General features: G+C 35.9%; 1 protein-coding gene across 1 annotated transcript in view; it reads right to left on the reverse strand.

The window, feature by feature from the left end:
- vstm2a (V-set and transmembrane domain containing 2A) overlaps positions 1 to 19,990 on the reverse strand; it is a 45,930-nt gene that overhangs the window by 11,315 nt on the left and 14,625 nt on the right. Inside the window, exons 3-4 of the mRNA XM_051882910.1 lie at positions 2,303 to 2,353; positions 1,481 to 1,814 (exon numbers count right to left, since the gene is read on the reverse strand). Of these exons, the coding sequence (XP_051738870.1) occupies positions 1,481 to 1,814; positions 2,303 to 2,353 (385 nt within the window). The remainder of the gene's footprint in view (positions 1 to 1,480; positions 1,815 to 2,302; positions 2,354 to 19,990) is intronic.

Consider the following 19,990-nt stretch of genomic DNA (forward strand, 5'->3'; position numbering starts at 1 on the left):
AATATACGTGTCATTCTCAGTGTAATTCTGAATGAATCTGATATTTGATCATTTGTTGATCTTTAAGTGTCTGTTTTCATTGTTGTTGTTGGCAGTGACCAAATTGAGCGCGTTAAATATCGCCTGCTTTTAAATCTTTTATTTATTTATTTATACATCACCACAAACCTGATCTCATTTGACATTCAGATAGATCTGGTCCAAATATTTGCTAGTGTTTTTATAAGATTTTGTAATTCTTTTTATGCACAGGTTGCCTGTGATTTTAAAACTGCCACAAGCTCTGTGTCGAATTAATATAATGCATGTTAATCTCTCGGCGCTAACATGATCTCGCAATAAACGCCGAGGCAGAGTTCGCTTTCAAAAGAGGAACACATTTGAGCTCAATATAATCTGTCAATGAAATGACAGTCCTGCTATTTATTGTCTGCTGATGGTTTACACTCCACTACTAGTTTAAATAAAACCTATTTCCAACTCTATTACATATGAAATTATTTATCCCATAATATTGCAAATCTTGTAAAGCATATTAATATGAGCTGTAGCTCAAACAGTAGATCACGGCGATATGGCAAGGTCACGGTTCGATTTCCAGGGAAATCAAGAACTAATCAAATGTGTACCTTGAATAAGCAATGCAAGTCGCTCTGGATAAAAGCATGTGAAAGTCAACTCCAGTTGTTTTGGTTGCATTATTTTCCTACACTCTCAAACACGTTTCAAATAACAATGAAAATGTACAAGTATTATAATTGCAATCCCATTATTATGTAATGCAAAACTTTACAAATTGGTTGCCAATTGAGTATGAATTCCAATTCCATAAATGTGGAAGTAATTAAACGTACCTTATTACACAAGCTGTGATTGGTAATAAAAATCTTGCTCAAATATTCATTATTATGTACATATTTTAAATGTTAATCTAAATGTTATTTGCTGCCTCGGCCACTCACTAGCCGCACAAGAAGGATTTTTATTTATTTATTTTTTATTTTTTGTGGGGGGTAATGCATAATATTTCACTCAGTGGTCAGCACAAAAATAAAAAAACAAAAAAACAAAACATGATTTGAGCTCATAAGTTTAAAATGATTCACTAAGCACTGCAATATCTTTGCTGTCATTCTATTGCACGATTGATGATTAATAATGAAATCTTGCAAATGCATATGAATCCCTTTTTTATGGCAATGATTTTTAAACACAAGGAGAACTCTTAGAAGAAAATAATTAAAAAGAGTTAATTGTGAGTTTGGCAAGCATTTTTTGAGATTTCAGGATGAAGTAGATTCCCGGAGGCATTGCAAATATAGACTTTACTTGAAAGGGACTTTGGTATTATGCAATCGTTTCTCCTTATATATAAATTGAGTCAAGAGCCCTAGGATTCTATAAGGATCCCCACCAAACCTTTTTTTTCTTCTAAGCGTGAACATTAGACCCGGCAGCAGATCCTGCGAAAGTCTCTCACCTGACCCTGTGCTGTGTTCGACTGTTTTGGAGTGTGACGTCTGAGAGGTAGAAGTGGACTGGGACCTCTGGTCTGAACTCATGCTGTCCTGGCCGGGAGCCGAGCTGCTCTTGCGGGGTTTCTTATCGGTCAGGTGCAGCGGCGAGCTCTTCTTAATGGCCCTGTTGCGAGGGCGGATGGTGGCGTTGACTTTCAGGTAGGCTTGAGCCTTGTACTCCTTGAGCTCTCCGTAGTTCGCGTCCGTGACTCGACATTCATACAGGCCCTCGTCGTTCTTGCTCACCCGAGAGATCTGCAGCTTGTGGGAGATGTCATTGCCTTGGACCTTGACTGTCTGTGGAGAGAACGAGACAAATCCTCACATGAACTCACGAATCCCACACTTCCTTTCATAAAGATTGTCTCAGAAAATGCCAAGATCAAGTTATTTAACCCTATAAATCCTGTATCAGGCCTCTGTATGATCAACATGATCAAAACAATCTCCTACAGTCCTTCTGTTGTGCTGTTTTTCCCTCCATATTCTCACTATACTTTACTATGAGTCAGGAAAGCCTGATGAATCGAATATGATACTCAACAAAAAGACATATGTAAACTTTTTGTTTTGATTTTTATTTAAATAGTTTTGCCCAAAGGTAAAAAAAAAGTGATTTTTCTGACTGTTATTTCATGTGAGGCTTTACAGAGCTAAAGATTAATGCTCTTTATTGAGAAACTGGGATTGTTCACCCCAAAAATGACAATCAATGTACAGTATCACTGCATCTCTGTGAATCTGTGTGCACAGTATGTAGTAGTGTATTCTGAACACATACTCACACTTATTTTGGTTCCTTCTTCATCAGGATCTGGATCTGGAATCATCTCCATCTGATCATAAACAACAAGAATAAGAGTGTTTATGGTTTCTCATATTTAAAATTAAATCTTCACTAGGAATGCATGATGTAAGAGTTAATTTTAGTAGATATTTTATTGTACTTTATTGTTCATGCTCATTTCACTATTTTAACATTTCAGTGACCTTTGCTGTCATCTAAATTTCCACATTAAATGTGAACAATAGCATACATTATTTTACTTTTGACCATAACAAAAAGTATTTTATCAACTGAAATTTATATAAATATATAATTTCATAATAAGTTTTTTTTTTCTTTATTTTACTTCACACTGCAGTAGTAAAATTGCAGTACATAACTTCACTTGCAAGAGTTAAATCCTCAAGCTTTTGTTTTTGTGGAAAACTTTCATGTTTCAGGTTTATAAACATGTCACAAAAATCTAGTGAAATGCTGAAATCATCTGCCCACAGAAATGTTTGATTATACAGAAGTGAATATGGAGTGTAACAAGCACATATTGTGTTCCCACATGCACTTTAAACTCATGCAGAGATGTTCACTGCATTTACATGAGCCGAGCCGCTTGTGATACGCTTCACTCTGAAACACACAGCGCAGTGGATATACACACACACACACACACACACACACACACACACACACACACACACACACACACACACACACACACGCACACACACACACTTATTAAATTTGGAGAGAAAAATAATTGTAGAATTGTTTATTGTAAAGAATTGTATCATCTGCCATTTTTTTGGTCTTAACATGAAAATAATTATCAGCTGAGAAATGAAAAAGACAGTTCCACAAAATGTCAGTAGGGACTGTCACACGTACTATTATCGACACTGTTTAATATTGATATCAGTATATTTAGTTGCACTATTGTTTTGTAATTTTGTAACATGTATTGGTCAATGTGCATGTGCACACACATCAAGTACGCTTCACCTGGAAAGATAATACATGAAAAAACACCAAACCAAAAAGTTGCATCTTCATGATTGTGGTCCTGTGTGAACGGCCACTTTCTTGCATTTTATTTTTTTATTTATGTTAATTGAACATGTCAGTTGGACATCTTGCACCGATGTATCGGCCGATAAAAGCTATTATTATCACTATCATCCATCGGCCCATTGTTTGAAAACAGCTGATGATCAGGGTGATTATATCCTGTCAATCAAAAAAGTGCGGAAAAACATGTTCAGACTGCAACTCATACTGTGTGTGAAGAAAATCTCTGCTGTGTTGAATTTAGCTAACGCGACAATAACACATTAACAGTTAATTAAAGCACACTCTATTTGTTCCTATGAATCACCTGTAGTTCAAGCCAGGGTTGACAGGTCTGCTTTTTTTTGGCTACATCAAACATTATTAGCGCCTCCCATCCAATTTTCAAATTCTGTCCATTTTATCACAAAATTCAAACTATAAATGGTTTTTTTACACTCTTAAAGGATTAGTTCACTTTCAAATGAAAATTATCCCAAGCTTTACTCACCCTCAAGCCATCCTAGGTGTATATGACTTTCTTCTTTCAGACGAACACAATCGGAGAAATATTAATAAATATCCTGACGCATCCGAGCTTTATAATGGCAGTGTGCGTTACCAAACGATTATGAGCTGAAGTGAGTAAAGCTTACCGTAATTTTCATTTGAAATTGAACTAATCCTTTAAATGTGACGTGGCAGATCACTGTAGCGCCTCAATTGAAGCGGCAGTGTGGATCATGAGTCTTTTCTTCCATATTAATACAAGGTATATCTCCAAAAACAAGCATGAACATCAGAAGGTATGTTGAAAGATACAATACGTATCTGTGTCTCAGTTAATCACTTAATCTGTGTTTCAACCGCAGAAAGACGTCAATAAAGCTACCTTACAGTATGTTCCCTGTGTAGTTTGCAGCATTTTTTGGGAGAGATTTTTTTTTTTCCTTAAGAAAAATAAAACTATCGTTATCGGCATTGGCATCGGCCGATATCATTCTGAATAATCATTATCGGCAGAAAAATTTAGTATCCATGCATTTCCACTAAAAATAGATGAGCTAATGTGTCAGTCAGATCACTTTTATGCATTGTACACTCTCAGAACAAAAGGTTCAACTATATGATTTTAAAGAACACTTTATGCCTAAAATGATTATTGCTTAATATGTTCATGTTTAACAGGTTATCTCTCTTTTTTTTTCTTTTTCTTTTTTTTTTTTCTAGTGATAAATATGCTTACAAGCTGATAAATTCATAAAATGCAATCAAAATAAAAAATTAATTAAAATAAAATGAATTCATGGAACACTTTATTGTTCCATATAGAAACTTTTCTTCTAAGAGTTTAAACTTTCAGCCGACTATGTTGTGTCAAGTGGGTGGATTTTATTAATCAGCAAATTAACCATCCAGTAAGAGGTCAAGTAACTGAGAATCAAAATGGCAACCTGTTGATTATCGGTTATTATTATCAGCTCAGAAATACCGTATTTTTACAGCTCTAATTATACAGAGAAAAGAAACATTCAAGCTTTTGTCGCAATGTCACAATTCTCGCTCGGGTCCCACGACACCATTAAAAACTCTGAATGCTTCAAAAGCTGTTAATTGTTTGTTCAGGGGAAGGGGAAAGCGTGGCACACAGACGGCGAGAGGTGTTTCCGTCGCGAGAGCTAAACAGAACAATGATTCATTAGAACAGGCACAGGAACAGATGGCACTGCAGGAACCATTTTCTGCTCTTTAAGGAGTTTGAAATATTCAAAAAGCACCACATCAAAAAACAATCAGCTCAAAATCCATCAGGCTAAAGAGGAATAACGCTTCCGCTCAACGACACGCGGCCGAATAATGAACTTCATCTGCTTGAGGTCTGAGGCGATTGGTTTTAAATTAAGCAATAAGGAACAGATTAGATCCATGGTAAACATGTTCATCCTTAACGCCAATAATGTCATGTTTGCTTGCGGCTCTCCGAAAGAATTATACGCTCAGGCTTCATCCTAGCTAACCTTTTGAGAGAACACCTTGAAAATAAGCTGGAATGAAGAGACGTCATGCCGCCTTATGAGCCGATCCCACACTATTTGAACCCAGATTTAAAGCTGCCTCTGCTTTATGGCATTGATTTTAGTAGGCATCATTTATTTAAATGAAAAAAGCGCCAAATGGCATTTTGAAGAGGAAGGCCTTGCTGACAGGGTTCATCGTAACCGCAGAGGCTCTCGTCTGCCACATGATATAAACAACATTTGGCTGAAATGCTCTAAGTTTCTTTGTGGTTTTGAAGAAGGGAATGCAAGGATAGAGAGTCAGTTTCAGGACTGGCAGTTTTTACTACAGAAGACAAATACATTCTTAAAATTAAAGCTTTTTTCACAGTGAAGAACCATTTTAAGTTCCCCAAAGAGCCTTTCAGTGATCAGTTGCCCAATAGAAAGATTTCATGAATGTTAAACGTTCATCATGGAAACACTGATGTCAATAAAAATGATGTCCTTTATTTTTAAGAGTGTTCAGTGTTGAGACTCAAAGCAAACCTTGTGAAAAAGTGCGCTTAATTGTATTGAATGTAAAAACAACACTGTAATTGCAGATAATATTAATAAAGGCCACTGAAGTGCACCTAAAAAGAAACTGTAGTGTGTAACACACTTAAGTATGCTTTTAAAAAGTGCACTTTATAATAATGCCAAATTAGTATGTTTTAATAACCTTCTGTCGTGCTTTAAAGAAGTGAACTTGTCTCGATGTGTTGACTAAAATGCTAAAGCACATACTTATTACATAACACACTATGTAAATTATTAATGCATGTAAATACATGACTTAAGTTTCATTAGAAATGAAACTAAAGTATATTTTAGTTTACCATAAATGCACTTTATTTCAAACACAAGAGAAGTTACTGTGAAATGACACATATAGATGCACTGAAGTCCAGCTTGAGTGGGTCAAAAACTAGTTGAACTTTATTTTATTTAATATAAATGTATTCTATTATATAATTTGGTTACTCTTTATTCTAAGGTGTCTTTGTTGCACTGTAATTATACATTTAAATACCGAGTAATATTAAGTAACTATAGGGTTATGATTGGTTTAGGGTTAGTTACATGTAATTATGCATAATTTACTGTTATTACTATATTAACTACATGTAACATAACAAATGACACTGTAAAATAAAGTGTAACCTACAATTTTATTTAATTGTAATTAGCTTGCAGTTAAAGGTCTGAAAACACATATTCAGTTCACACTTAATATACTTTAAAAAAATATTTCCACATTAAGAATGTTAAAGTGCATTTCTTTTTCACAATGCTGTAAGCCTTTTCAAAGGGGCCTCAGTAATTTGACCCATATTAAAAGTTTAACACCTGAAGGTACTTCTGTAAAGCATGTTTAAAATCATGTACACTCACACGAGATGAATAATAAAAGCTGTTCCCTTTCAGTCGGTCACGTTCGACGTACGTCTCCATTCCCTCCTTCAGGGAACGAGGATTATGTACGTAACCGATACGTTTCATTTTGCATGTGGCTTGTCCCATCTGTAACACCGTCTTCTTATTGCACACATTAAACTCATGCGAGAATTAATCATGTCCAAGACGTACAAGGGTCTAACATTCTTCATCAAACATATTTATCTGTATTGTGTCTAACGTGGAAACCACGTCAAACCCTCAAACCTTCAGGCCAGTGTTTGTCAGTCTCAGGAAACGAGTTTACGTGGTATGACATCTAATCACAGAATTATCAATGAAGTTTATAAAGAAGAAGGAGATGAAATGAGGGGAAATTCCATGTAAAAATCCTCTTAAAATGCATGTTATATAAATGTTGTGTCAAAGCAGTGTCAAAAGTTCCAAGAGAAAATATGAAATAGCATATATAGCATAAAAAATGCATTAAAAAATCAAATCAAATATATTTAATCAGTGTTTTTATCTTTTGTACAATATTGAGAAGCAAAAAACATATTAAGATGTTGTTTTTAGATAGCAAGTCTTTGGCATTCTTATATATTTTAGGCATAAATCAAACTACATTTAGTGAAGTTTATGCTTAAATCAGTAAAGAAATAAAACATACTAGAGGGGTATGAAAAATAATCTTAATCCAAGAAGTATTCTCTTTTAAAATGCATTTCATATTCTCAGTTTGTAAATCTTGTTATCTTAATATTGCTTCTGAAACAAATTTAGGGACATTTAGATATGTTTACTGGAAAATAAAAACAAAATTGTGATTAATAAAATGATGATTTGCAGAAGGGATCCAACTGATTGTTCTGAAAGTTGGTGAAAGGAAGCTCTCAGAGCAGCAGAAAGGATAACTCACTCGCAGCTGACGTCTCGCTAATACGGCCCGTTGATCTCCATTACGCTGCGATCTCTTATCTCGGCTATCACATACCGAGCATTTAGCTGGACCTCCAGTAGCCTCCCATTAAAATCAAATACAATTAAACTAAATGTGCTCTAATGAATTTCCAATTTCAATAGCGACTCTGGGTGTTCAGCATTGACTTCTAAGTAGTATCAAGCTTAATCTGCAAACAGTGCCACTTCATTTCATGAACCCAGAGTCTGCTTCGTAATATTTAAAGGAATAGATCAAACTAAATATATCAAGTTGATATATTTATGATAACACTTTACAATAAGGTACCACTAGTTACATTAACTACCATTAAAACAAGCAATACATCTGTTACAGTATTTATTAAATACAGCTTTCATTCATTGTCAGTTCAGATCCATTAATTAACGTGAACAAATACAGATTTTGATTGATTATTAGTAAATATTGAAATTTACATCGAGTGAGATTAATAAATGCTTTAGTTGTGTTTTTCTTAAGTTAATTAATGTGAACAAATGCAATTGTATTGTAAAGTGTTACCATTTTTATATCAGATTAATCATATATATATGATATAGAAGAGTTTTCTCTCTTCTCTACAATGAAAGCATTTAAAGAACGGGTTATTGAGCTTCAAAATGGAAAGAAACACCATAAAAACATCACAAAAGTAGTCAATATGACTTTTGAATGTATATTATAGCTTTATGTGAGCGAAAGGCAGGAATTCGCAGAAACCTCAGTGAATAAATATTTTTGGTCTGATTCATTGTGACATTATTATTATCATCACACTTTAGAATGATGTTTAATTTGTTAACATTAATTTGTTAAAGCTGCAGTCTGTAAGTTTTGCCTCTTTGTCGCCATCTCTGTTTGAAACCTGCAATTGCAGTTATTTGCAGAATTATCATCTTTACGTGGGTTGTGCCTCGGCACGGCTCCTTACCGCGGATGAACCTAATGTTTTGAGGAGAATGTGTGGATACTGTACTTCTGAATCGCAGATTGTAGTCTTGGAAGCATGACCAAAATAAGAATTTTTAACGGAAAATATCATCTGAACAAGTAAGTAACATGTTTGCCACTTTTGTTCTGACCAACTGAGAAAACCAAAAAAAAAAAAAAAACAAACAAAAAAACATTACAATAAATCACACTACCATTGGTGATTAAATCTAATGATCTCGGATCACGTCAAACCGTGCAAATTATTATTATTGTTATACTTTGTTCTCAAATTGTTAATGTTAACAACACCAGCGTTGCGTGACTGTGTATTTAGTGTGTATTGACATTACATGTAGATTTCAATTTCTGTACAGTCTAATCTCTAACGTTAATTTGTCATACCATACAATCCGCCATCAAAATGATGTTTAATTATTGCAGCTGCTGTGAGAAAAGGCTATAAATGATTGTATTATCGCTGCTGTGAGCCTGTAAGATCTGCATAAATAGACACACATCAATCCTGTAGCAGATCTAGGCAGGTGGAGCTGGGGAGGTGGAGGGGTTCAGAGGAACTCTGATAGATTACAGCAAACACTGAACCAGAATATTTAAATGTTGAGCAAGCAATCTCATTGGCTGCAGGATCAGCAGAGGCCAATCACATGGTAACTGATGTAATTGCATGTAAATGACTGATCATCCTGCGCCCTCTAGAGTTTGATCTAGATACATCTCTTTTCCTGTCACACCCACTGTCTTGTTTATGCAGAGCAGCTTAAGCATGTTTATGTTACTTAATAAGTTCACACCAAGTTTAATAATATGCCAAACAAATATGTTTCCATTCCTTTTCATGCATGCAAACGCGCTGCTGCCCGACAGGCCGATACCTTCAATAGCTTCGACAAGTCATCTGTGATTCTTACGCTCTTCATTACAGCAAACTGTCGTTCTTCATGCCCGCTGAAATTGACTTCTTGTAAAATGTGGCCCTGCAATTATTTTGCATAATGCACGAGGCTCTGAGGTCCCCAACACTAAATTAATGTCAGGGAAGAAGGATAGCATCATCTATATTAAGATATAAACATATCTCACTTGAATGGCCACGGCCGTCAAGCATATTTCACCATGAAGATGGAGATTAAGCCCTCGGATATCTGCAGCTGAACCTTGAGGATATCATTATTATGAATCTGTATCTGCCTCCTTATGAGGATATTGAACAGTGTTTTTTTGTTCTCAAGGCAAACAGTATGATTAGATACACACTTCTGAAACTTTCTACTGCCACACCAGCTCCGTTCCATATCCGTTCAGCATGCAGTTTCATCAACTTAAAGCTGGCTGAACTTCAAGCAGTTATTATATTGCTCTTGTATGCTGTGTGAACAGTGATGCATTATGATGGCCTTGCTTTACAGCCGATGAAATACAGCTGAGGCAGCACATGGAGCCACTCGGTAGAGCCGGCGTATGAGGAACATGTTCCCCCTCCTTGCTTAATGACATCTGGACTCTGTGCAATGAAATAAATGTGTGTGCATCTGCAGATTTCAAAACACTAAAGCAACTTATGCACAAGAAGACGAGGGGCTGTGTTTCTGAGGAGGAGCAGGTGATGATTAATCCGTTTTTTCATGCACTCAGGGAGATTTCCCAATAAAAGCATCAGGATTTGCATTTAATGGCAGTCATCAGAGGTCTTTTCATCATTTATCACTGTCATTAGAGTTTGAGATTGTTCAATTAATGCAGCTGATTTTGTTTTATGATGTTTTCATGAGTCCTTGGAATAGGGCTTTACCTTGACACAACACAAAGCAATTTAGCATTTAATATTTACAAACTAAAGAAAATATTAAAATGCGCTACAAATGACACATAAACATTAGCTTGCAAACAACATTATATTAAATATAATTGAAATAAGTATCTTCTGCTCAACAATGCTGCATTTATTTGATCAAAAATACAGTAAAAATAGTGAAATATTATTATAATTTAAATCAGCTGTTTTCTATGTGAATATATAGTAAAGTGTAATTTATTCCTCTGAATTTTCAGCATCATTACTCCAGTCTTCAGTGTCACATGATCCTTCAGAAATCATTCTAATATGATGATTTGCTGCTCAACAAACATTTATGATGTTGAAAACAGTTATTGCATTGTCATGCATTTTATTTTTCAGGATTCTATGATGAATAGAAAGTTCAAAATAACAACATTTATTTGAAATTAAAAACTTTTGTAATATTATATATGTCTTTACTGTCACTTTTGGTTAATTTAAAGTCATACTGACCCAAACTTTTGAACAGTAGTGTATAAAACAAATAAAAAAAATAAATAAATAAAGTAAAATAAATCGGAGAGCTGCTCGGTACCGTTCATACACTACACACACTGATCTAGTTATTTCCTCTGCTCACTGGAAGAGTTCATTAGTTGAGTGACACGTCCTTAACCGTACATGCAAGAGACATCATTTACATCCTAGCATCTCTTCAACCCATTGAACCCATTTTGAACCGGTTTTCTGCACACAAATCTGCTGTTACACAATACATTTTGTGTGAGTACCAACTCTACACCACTTTCCTGTTTCAATTGCCTCTCTGCATTGACAGATTGTTGAAACATGTCAAATGTGGTATAGCATCATACTTGTTATGCTGAGAAAGCTTGTTAATGCCCAGAGGGATGATATCATTTACTGCTGGGCACAGACATGCTGTTGTGCGAGTCATGAATTATTCAGGCCTGTGGAGAGGCAAGAAGGCTGTTAAGCAGTGTGTGAATATATGTATATGAAGGAAATTATTGTATTTGACAACTGCTCTCGGTGTGACTCCAGACAGATGTTGTTTATGATTGATTTCGGCTCTTGTAACTTAGTTAACAAGTGTTCCTTGTCACTCGTTGACAAATCTTGAGAAAACAATGCATCTAACTAGAACCGAAGCACTAAGACTGTATAAAAGTTTACAGGATTGTTTTGATTTTGTAGAACATTAGTGCGTTGTAAGAAAGAAATCCGTAGAAAAACGGATGTCCTGACTGAAAATTACTAGTGAGTCATTCAACTCAATTAAACCAGAGGTCCCCGGTTCAAATTTTTGATTTTGTTAATATATATATATATTTTTTTTTTCTGTAGAAAGACAAACATTAATAGTGATGAAAGCCTAAATATTAAATGTCACAGATATTTATTTACTGAGTAATCCACATTTTTGTAGAGGAGGGTCAAAATGACCATTTTCACCTGAGATTTGGAGCCAAATTAGAGGGTGTAAAATTGACTTTAGAAAGATGGCAGCATCATTATTTTATTTTTACACAGAGATTGGTAGATCTATTAGTAAAATCTGTTGACTTCATCAATCTTTGTTTCATTATATGCCAACAGTGACAGTTCAAAAATGGGAAAAAAAGCACTTCTTGTGATTTTTTTTTTTCCTCAAGTTTGCATGTCTATAACTCAAGAAGTATTAAATATATCTTAATATCCTTTCAGATTCTGGTTCTTAAACTTTCCTTTTGGTATCTTCATTTTAAAGGCCCTCGATGGTTCAATCCCAGAGATATGGAGATCTTAATGTGGCTCCATGAGTAAATTGGTAAATTACACATTTTCAGTGGTCAAAAACCAAATGTGGGTCACTCTGCATACAGCTGATACTTTTTTCTTTTAAAGAGGAATATCTGAAAAACAAATAATGTTGAAACTATAAATGTATCTTGTTTTTTTCTATCATCTCAATTGTATAGAACATTCCTGTCTGAGTGCCATAAATACTCCTTTTCCAAAATTTGCATGCCTGTAACTCTAAAAGTATTCAAGACATATTAATATCCTCCTAGATTCTCATTCTTAATAAACTTTCCTTTTGAAAGCTTCGTTTTCAAGGCCCTATATAGTTCAGTCCCATAGATTTGTTGATCTGAAAGCAGCTCCATGTTCAAATTGTTGAATTTTATCCAACAAAAAACAGAAACCCAAATGTGGTTCACTTTGCACACAACTGATACTTATTGCATTTAAAGAGTAATGTCTGAAGAATAAATGACATTTAAACTAGAAATGTATCTTGGTAACATGTAATATAAATAAAATGTGATTTGTTGATAAAAAAAGTTTATCAAATGTATTTTGTTAAAATACACGGCTAATTTTAAAGGGTTTTGTGCTGTTGTACCCAATATGGCATATACCATGGGTGGGCAAACTCGGTCCTGGAGGGCCGCTGCCCTGCCGAGTTTTGCTCCAACCCTAATCAAACACACCTGAACCAGCTAACCAAGGTCTTCAGGATTACACGCAGGTGAGTTTTATCAGGGTTGCAGCTAAACTCTGCAGGGACAGCGGTAGTTTGCCCACCCCTGGCATATACTGTACCAGCAGATGCTAACTGCTAAAGCTAACCAGCCCATCATTGACTCATCGATGCTTCTTCATAAATTCTAGAGTCACATAAAGGGTTCATAAATACATTCAACAGATAATCCAAGGTTTCTGAACACCATGAGGGTCCGTGAGGTCTGAAAGCAATGCTTTCGCTCTGTCTCTTTATACTTATTATTCCAAGCGATGAGTATATGCTGCATTATTAAAAGAGCTGCTTTTCTCTGCATTCAGCACATTCATTCACTGGAAGACTGTATTATTTGCTAAGGGGGGGGGGAATATAACACGATCTCATGAGGTCCTAATGGACGGGCAAACTCTTGCAATAGGTGAATGACAGAATAAGTACATATAGTGCTGCTCCTCGGCACTGACAAGGACAAGAAATGAAGCCGACAGCACAGATTCTGCAACACACTAGGATAATACTGTTTCTGGATGGTTGTAGCTAGTAAGACTGTAAACTGAGCATATCTAAATCAAATCTAAGAAATCCTGCCATTGTTTTTATTTATGATGTAGTGCATAACAATACTTCTAGCCTGACGTTATGATGCCAATTAAGATGTGAAATGAGATTTTTATTGGGAAAAACAGACACATTTCATATTTCGTTCTCACTTATGGAGAAATGCATGAAGCTTTCTAAAACTTAGAATGAGCATTAGGGGTTTCTGATGCTTTATTTTATGGTGCATGTCAGAATTACGAGATTTTGACTTTTAAAAACCATTCACCTCACTCATATTTACAACTTGTAAACTCTAAATTTTCTGATAGTATTGCCTTAGAAACACATAATTCTGAGTCCGAGGACGTGAACAGCTCTGAGTAGTAATTACAGTTACTAAGTGCAATGTAGTGTTGTCAAAAATAAAAAATTTTCAACACATATTGATACTGAAACATCTGAAAAGCTTCCAATAATCATTTTCTGCAGAACAGATACACAATACCAGCTGCTCTCTCTCTCTCTCTCTCTCATCTCTCTGACAGCGAGTTGACACACACGAACTGCCTCGTTTCATTTGCTCCAGATGAATATTGTTGGTGTAACAGGGCTTGAATTTCAGCGTGGAATTGTGCGAATTTCGTGTAATTTTACTCATTCCCGCAGATTTTGTGTTCACACACAACGTTAGCGCACATAAAGCCACCTCTCAGTACTAAATTGAGTTATTTTTCACTGCTTATTGCTCTTAAACAGTCAAATACACACAAAATAATGTCAAAATGCCGGTCTTGGCGAGTATTCACGTAAACACAGTCAGTTATGTTTGAAGTGAACATAAACAATAGAGAAAGAAAACGTGTAACAGTATAATGGATCCGTGCGTCAGGTCCTAAAGTGACAGCAGCCTAATAAACCTGCTGCCAAATTAGGAGATAATATTAAAAATATCTATATTGCAGTTTTCCCCCATGTCAAAATTGTGGCCAGTGAAAATGCTGAGTGGCTTGTAACTTTGGAAAACCACTAGACACAGTGGCTGGTGAGCAAAAAAGTTAAAGTCAAGCCCTGATTATAATCAATACCAATTAGCTTCCTCCATAAGTCTGGTTGTAGAGTCCTAAGCCTCCAAGTGGTTGGAATACTAGTGTCCCAAAAAAAAAAAAAAAGTTGCAAATAAAATCAAGTATGTAGTTTCTGTGACACTAGTGGCACCGAGTGGAATTACAAAAATACAGCATACTTTGCAAACGCACCTTTTGCACATCATGCACATCATGTGGAACTCGTGTATTAAATAAATGCAGTGCACACAGACTGAAGTACTTGGAGTCTTTGGTTCTTTTAATTGTGATGATTTTGGCTCACATTTAACAAAAACCCACCAATTCACAATCTCAAAAAATTAAAATACTTCATAAGACCAATAAAAAAAAATAAAAAAAAATTGTGAATTGTTGGCCTTCTGGAATGTATGTTCATTTACTGTATATGAAATGAACATACTTTGCAGAAGCCTGACATTTCTGTTTAAAATATCCTTTTTTTATTGATCTCATGAAGTATTCTAATTTATTAAGATAGGGAATTTATGGGTTTTTGTTAAATGTGAGCCAAAATCATCAGGATTAAAAGAACCAAAGACTTAAAGTACTTCAGTCTGTGTGCACTGCATTTATTTAATACACGAGTTCCACAATTTGAGTTGAATTCCTGAAATAAATGAACTTTTCCACGACATTCTACTTTATTGAGATGCACCTGTAATGTAAAGTGGTATGTTTTCATTAAAGTCTGCACATGATCTAAAGCTTCTGCTTGTGTTTTTCTGACTGATTTTTGTGCAGAAGTTTTGTGGGAACCAACCCACCTACTGGTGCCAAGACAGCCACAACAAAGGTTGGAGTCAAAAGAAGTGGAAAGGCCTCAGGGAAGAGGAACCACATAGTTAACCCTCATGTGTGCACTCTTCTCAAAACACTAATGGACTGTTAATGCTGTTAATTTTAATAAATATTTTTCTTACAACAGCTTGGTTTGATTATTTTTTTTAAATGTTTATTTTAAAGCATTTACATCAATATAATGGTAAATAATAGAGTACAGTTTACTGTTAAAATAAGTATTTACAGTATTTTCAAAGTATAACGATTATAGCAACATCTTGCCTTTTGGAGCATTTACAGGATTTTATTGGCAACTTTAGTTGCCAGGTAAATACTGTAATTTAGTGCAATTACAAAAAAATACTGTAATGTATACTACAAGTTCAATTTTATAATCCTGTTAAAAAACAAACAAAAAAAAATACTGTATTCCACAAACAACAATATACTGTAAATTGCTTAACAGTATTATACTGTAATCCATTTTACAGCAATTAACAACTATTTTACAGGATTTTATTGGCAACTTTTTTGCCAGTAAATTCCTGTAAATTCTACAGTACATTTTTTACAGTGTGTGCTATGTGTCATGAGTAAGTAACTGAGTAACTAACACTCTGTCTAGAGTGAATGCGAGCACCTCGCTTTTAATAAACCCATCCAACGTGTCTGCACTGGATGCATTCTTTACATAGCCACGCCCCAAACTCTCATCCTGTTACAGTAGCCACGCCCCAAACTCTCACTATAGGTTGAGCTGGAAAGTGATTGACAGGTCTGAACAGACACTCTCAGTGAGTAGACCCATGAATGCCATACTAATAGTAGTCAATGAACAAACGGAGTCAACAACAACAACAACAAAAACTTAAATACTTGACCTTTATTCAAAATATGTGCCAAAACTATACTCGTACTCAATTCTGTAAACCTATGCCATCAGTGCTTCCTAAACTGCCAAAAATCTCATACACATGATCAGCCTGACCTGATTTGAAGGCAGCATTAATTTGCAAGTAAAGCTTCATGATTTATTTCTATACTCCTCATTTTTAAACTCTCACAGCAGCTTCTTGAGAACTCTACAATCTGGTTCACTATCATAGTGGCGTTTTTAGCCCATCTCGAGGTCATTTAGCGTCTGCAGATGTGCCGCAGTGACTGGACGTGGTTACCAGTGGTGACAGCTGTGTTATTGATGGTTTCAGCCTCTAACCAGACGTCCCGTTTCCCCAGTGAGTGACAGACTGAAACCAGTTCTTTCAGTCACAAGAAATGGTGCTGGTCTTCCTGCATCCCTAAACGCCTAGCTTTCTTTTTCCAGCCTCTGTTTCTGTACTTTCAACTGCCTCTTTGTCTCCTCTGAGGAGAAACACAGTCAACCTGATACAGATCTGTTTTTGAGATGTGTAAATGTACGCTCTGAAAGGCTCACCTGGCACAGTGAAACAACAGACGTGTTTGCTGCCAAAAAAAAAAAAAGTTTTCTGCAAGAAAACAAGCAAGGCGCATCATGTCAACAGTCTCAGATGGAAACGTCACTGTTGTTCTGAATACAGTACAAATGACATTCACACATCACTGAACTCGTTTGGAGGATTACTTTACTTCACCCAAGGCCAAACTTTGCTAAACTTTGTTCATTCACTCTTAAAAGAAACGATTCTATGTGGAACCTTAAAGTGTTCCGTCCGGCACTTCATATATAGAACTTTTCAGGGGTTCCAGTAATGAGATCATTTTATGGATTTAGTTTTAATTTATTTTGTTTTAATTCTGTTTACATTTTAATATAATTTCATGAATTAAGCAGCTGTTAAAGCTCCACCCTCTTCTGGAAAGGGGGCGGGAGCAGCAGCTCATTTGCATTTAAAGGGACACACACAAAAACGGTGTGTTTTTGCTCACACCCAAATAGGGGCAAATTTGACAAGCTATAATAAATAATCTGTGGGGGATTTCGAACATTTTTGGCATAAAGGTTAAATTGCATCAAGAAGAACCACAATGACCTTTTGTTTTTCTTCTAATCTATCTAATCTATTTTTGAAGTTAGTGCCCTTGGTTACCAAGGAGACAACAGTTTCAGTGAAGTGCTTGACGTGATGTGTGAAGAAAACAAAGAAAACGTCTCAGTTATGACTGTAACCCTGAGAAGGGTGTGTCGTCAGACGCGAGACCTGAAGCACTCTCCTCGAAAAGGGCCGGGCGGGAGCGGAGAGTCCTCAGTGGGAGACATCATCCCCTCGAGATCAGACGTGCTTCGCTCCCAAGCAGACCACACAAAGATCGTGAGTGTCTCCACCCGTAATGCAGTGTGGGCAGGGAGACACACACAAACTAAACTGCTGCTTACTTGCCATTATCTAAGTCCTACGGTACAAACAACACCAGAGACAGTGACAGAGTGTTTACTGAAGAGACAGAAGCTGGTGATGTTTGGTCCAGGAATCCTTTATAGCTTCCACGGTACGCCATCATGCATCACGGGATGACGTTTCGTCAATGAGATTGGAGTGATTCCACACTAATATAGTTCACTTGAAGGAGTGAATGAAAACGAGTGAGTGAATTTGGACACTGACAGCTCTTTTTGCATAGATTGTGCTGTTTGATTATCATTTGAAACTTAGCAAACTGGCAGCTCCAGTTCGTCAATTTCTCATCAAGCTGTAATCTGGAAATACTATTTCATTGTATGTATTTAGGGTGTGTATAATGCATGTAAAATTATCCTTAGAGAGACTAGAGAGAAAATTACACACAACAAAATTACTAAAATTTTAACCAAAAATTAAAATAAAAACAAAAACAGAAAACATGAAAAATAAAACTAATTGAAAATAGTGATAAAAATATAATAGTATCTCAACGATACTAAATTAACACTATACTTCATATATTTACACTGCTGGTGGACAGATTCAAATAACGAGAGAGTGTTAAGAGAGTTTATGAAGTCCATAGGGCCAAAAGTGCCCATCGTTGAAGAAATACCCATAAATAATATAAATATCATGAAATCATGTTGAGTTTGAGCCACGTCTGTGTTTTGCATAATAATATCTGAAGTATGAGGCTTTGAAGGAGAACGTCACGAAAGTGATGTTTCCCTTATGAGGCTTCACTTATCATTTACCTGTTTTAACAATGAGCTATTTTTAATATTGTACAGAGTAAGGAAATTAATTTCATGAAAAACATCAAAGCAGAGATGCGCTAATTTCAGGTTTCTCTGAATCGCATCATCATATCTCGTCAAGGTCCCACTCAACCTTCAGCTAATCATAAGTGGAGTTACTCATTCAATATTTACTGCTTTATTAGAATATAAAATGGACCTTCAAGGACGGTAACGTGGGTAAGAAGATATTGTTAAGAGTGAATCACTTCTTATTATTTATTTCTAGCCTGATTTACACGCCAGTTCCAACCTTCAAGTTCTATTTTCGCTTGCCATATTTGAGCTGTAATAATTAATCTGCATAATTGCCGTGGTCATAAACTATCAGATGCACTGCAATGTTACAGACACCATATGGCTTTGCATATCAGATGATTATCATCACCACTAATGCATCCAAAATATCAAATACACAATTCAACAATTCTAGCTCCCTATAAGGTTATTTTAAAAGTTGGCATGAAAGGGAAGTTGCGCTCATCTTTTCTTCTCTATTGTGTCGTATATCTGAGTGAAACGCTTCTCAAACAAGAACAGATGTAGGGCAGGGCTTGATATTGATTGGATTGTTGTGGTTTGCTATTGGTGGATCTCATGTGAGTGACAGGTTGCCCCGCCCTCGTCATCAGAGAAGAGAAGAGATGCTGCAAGAGGGAGGAGAAGATATTCTGATTCAAGATTACCAGGAACATGAATTTAAAACAATGATGTTGATGTGCACCGATAAATCATTTATAATACTGCAATATTCCATTAAAAAATATAATTAAGAGTCATCCATTTTGATTTCATGGTGACTTTAAGGTTTCAGGAGAGCAGGACACATCTAACCCAGTCTCATTTCACTGACTGCAACACCTAACTTCCATTAGCCTTTGGAAAAGTCATTAGTCCAGGGGTTCTGATGTGTGAAAGTTTGAATAATGTGTTTATTACTGACAAGAAGTAGAATTGTTTAGTTCACCTATTAAATTAAAGGGGGTGTAATGCTATTTCATGCATTCTGACTTATTTACACTGTTAAAGTGTTGCATTCTCATGCTAAACATGGCCAAAGTTTCAAAACACGAGTTAAAAGTATTTCTGTGCAAAATCCACTACTTCCGGTTTCGGTACAGGATTCTGAGAGTTTTTTTCGAGTGTGTCCTGTATGACGTCAAAAGAGAGCGGAATTCCTTGTATAGGCTCTTCTCCCTGATACACACACACACACATCACCCAGAGCAAGAGCAAGATCACGCCTATCAACGTGTTTCATTCGGGATACGGAAGCCAAGAGATTTTTCAACAATGGCTGTCCCAATTCAGGGGCTGCACCCTTTGAAGGCTGCATACATCATCGAGGCAGTCTCATTTAAGAAAAATAAGCCTTAGAT

This window comes from Ctenopharyngodon idella, chromosome 23 (genome assembly GCF_019924925.1).
Source record: "Ctenopharyngodon idella isolate HZGC_01 chromosome 23, HZGC01, whole genome shotgun sequence".
NCBI lineage: Eukaryota > Metazoa > Chordata > Actinopteri > Cypriniformes > Xenocyprididae > Ctenopharyngodon > Ctenopharyngodon idella.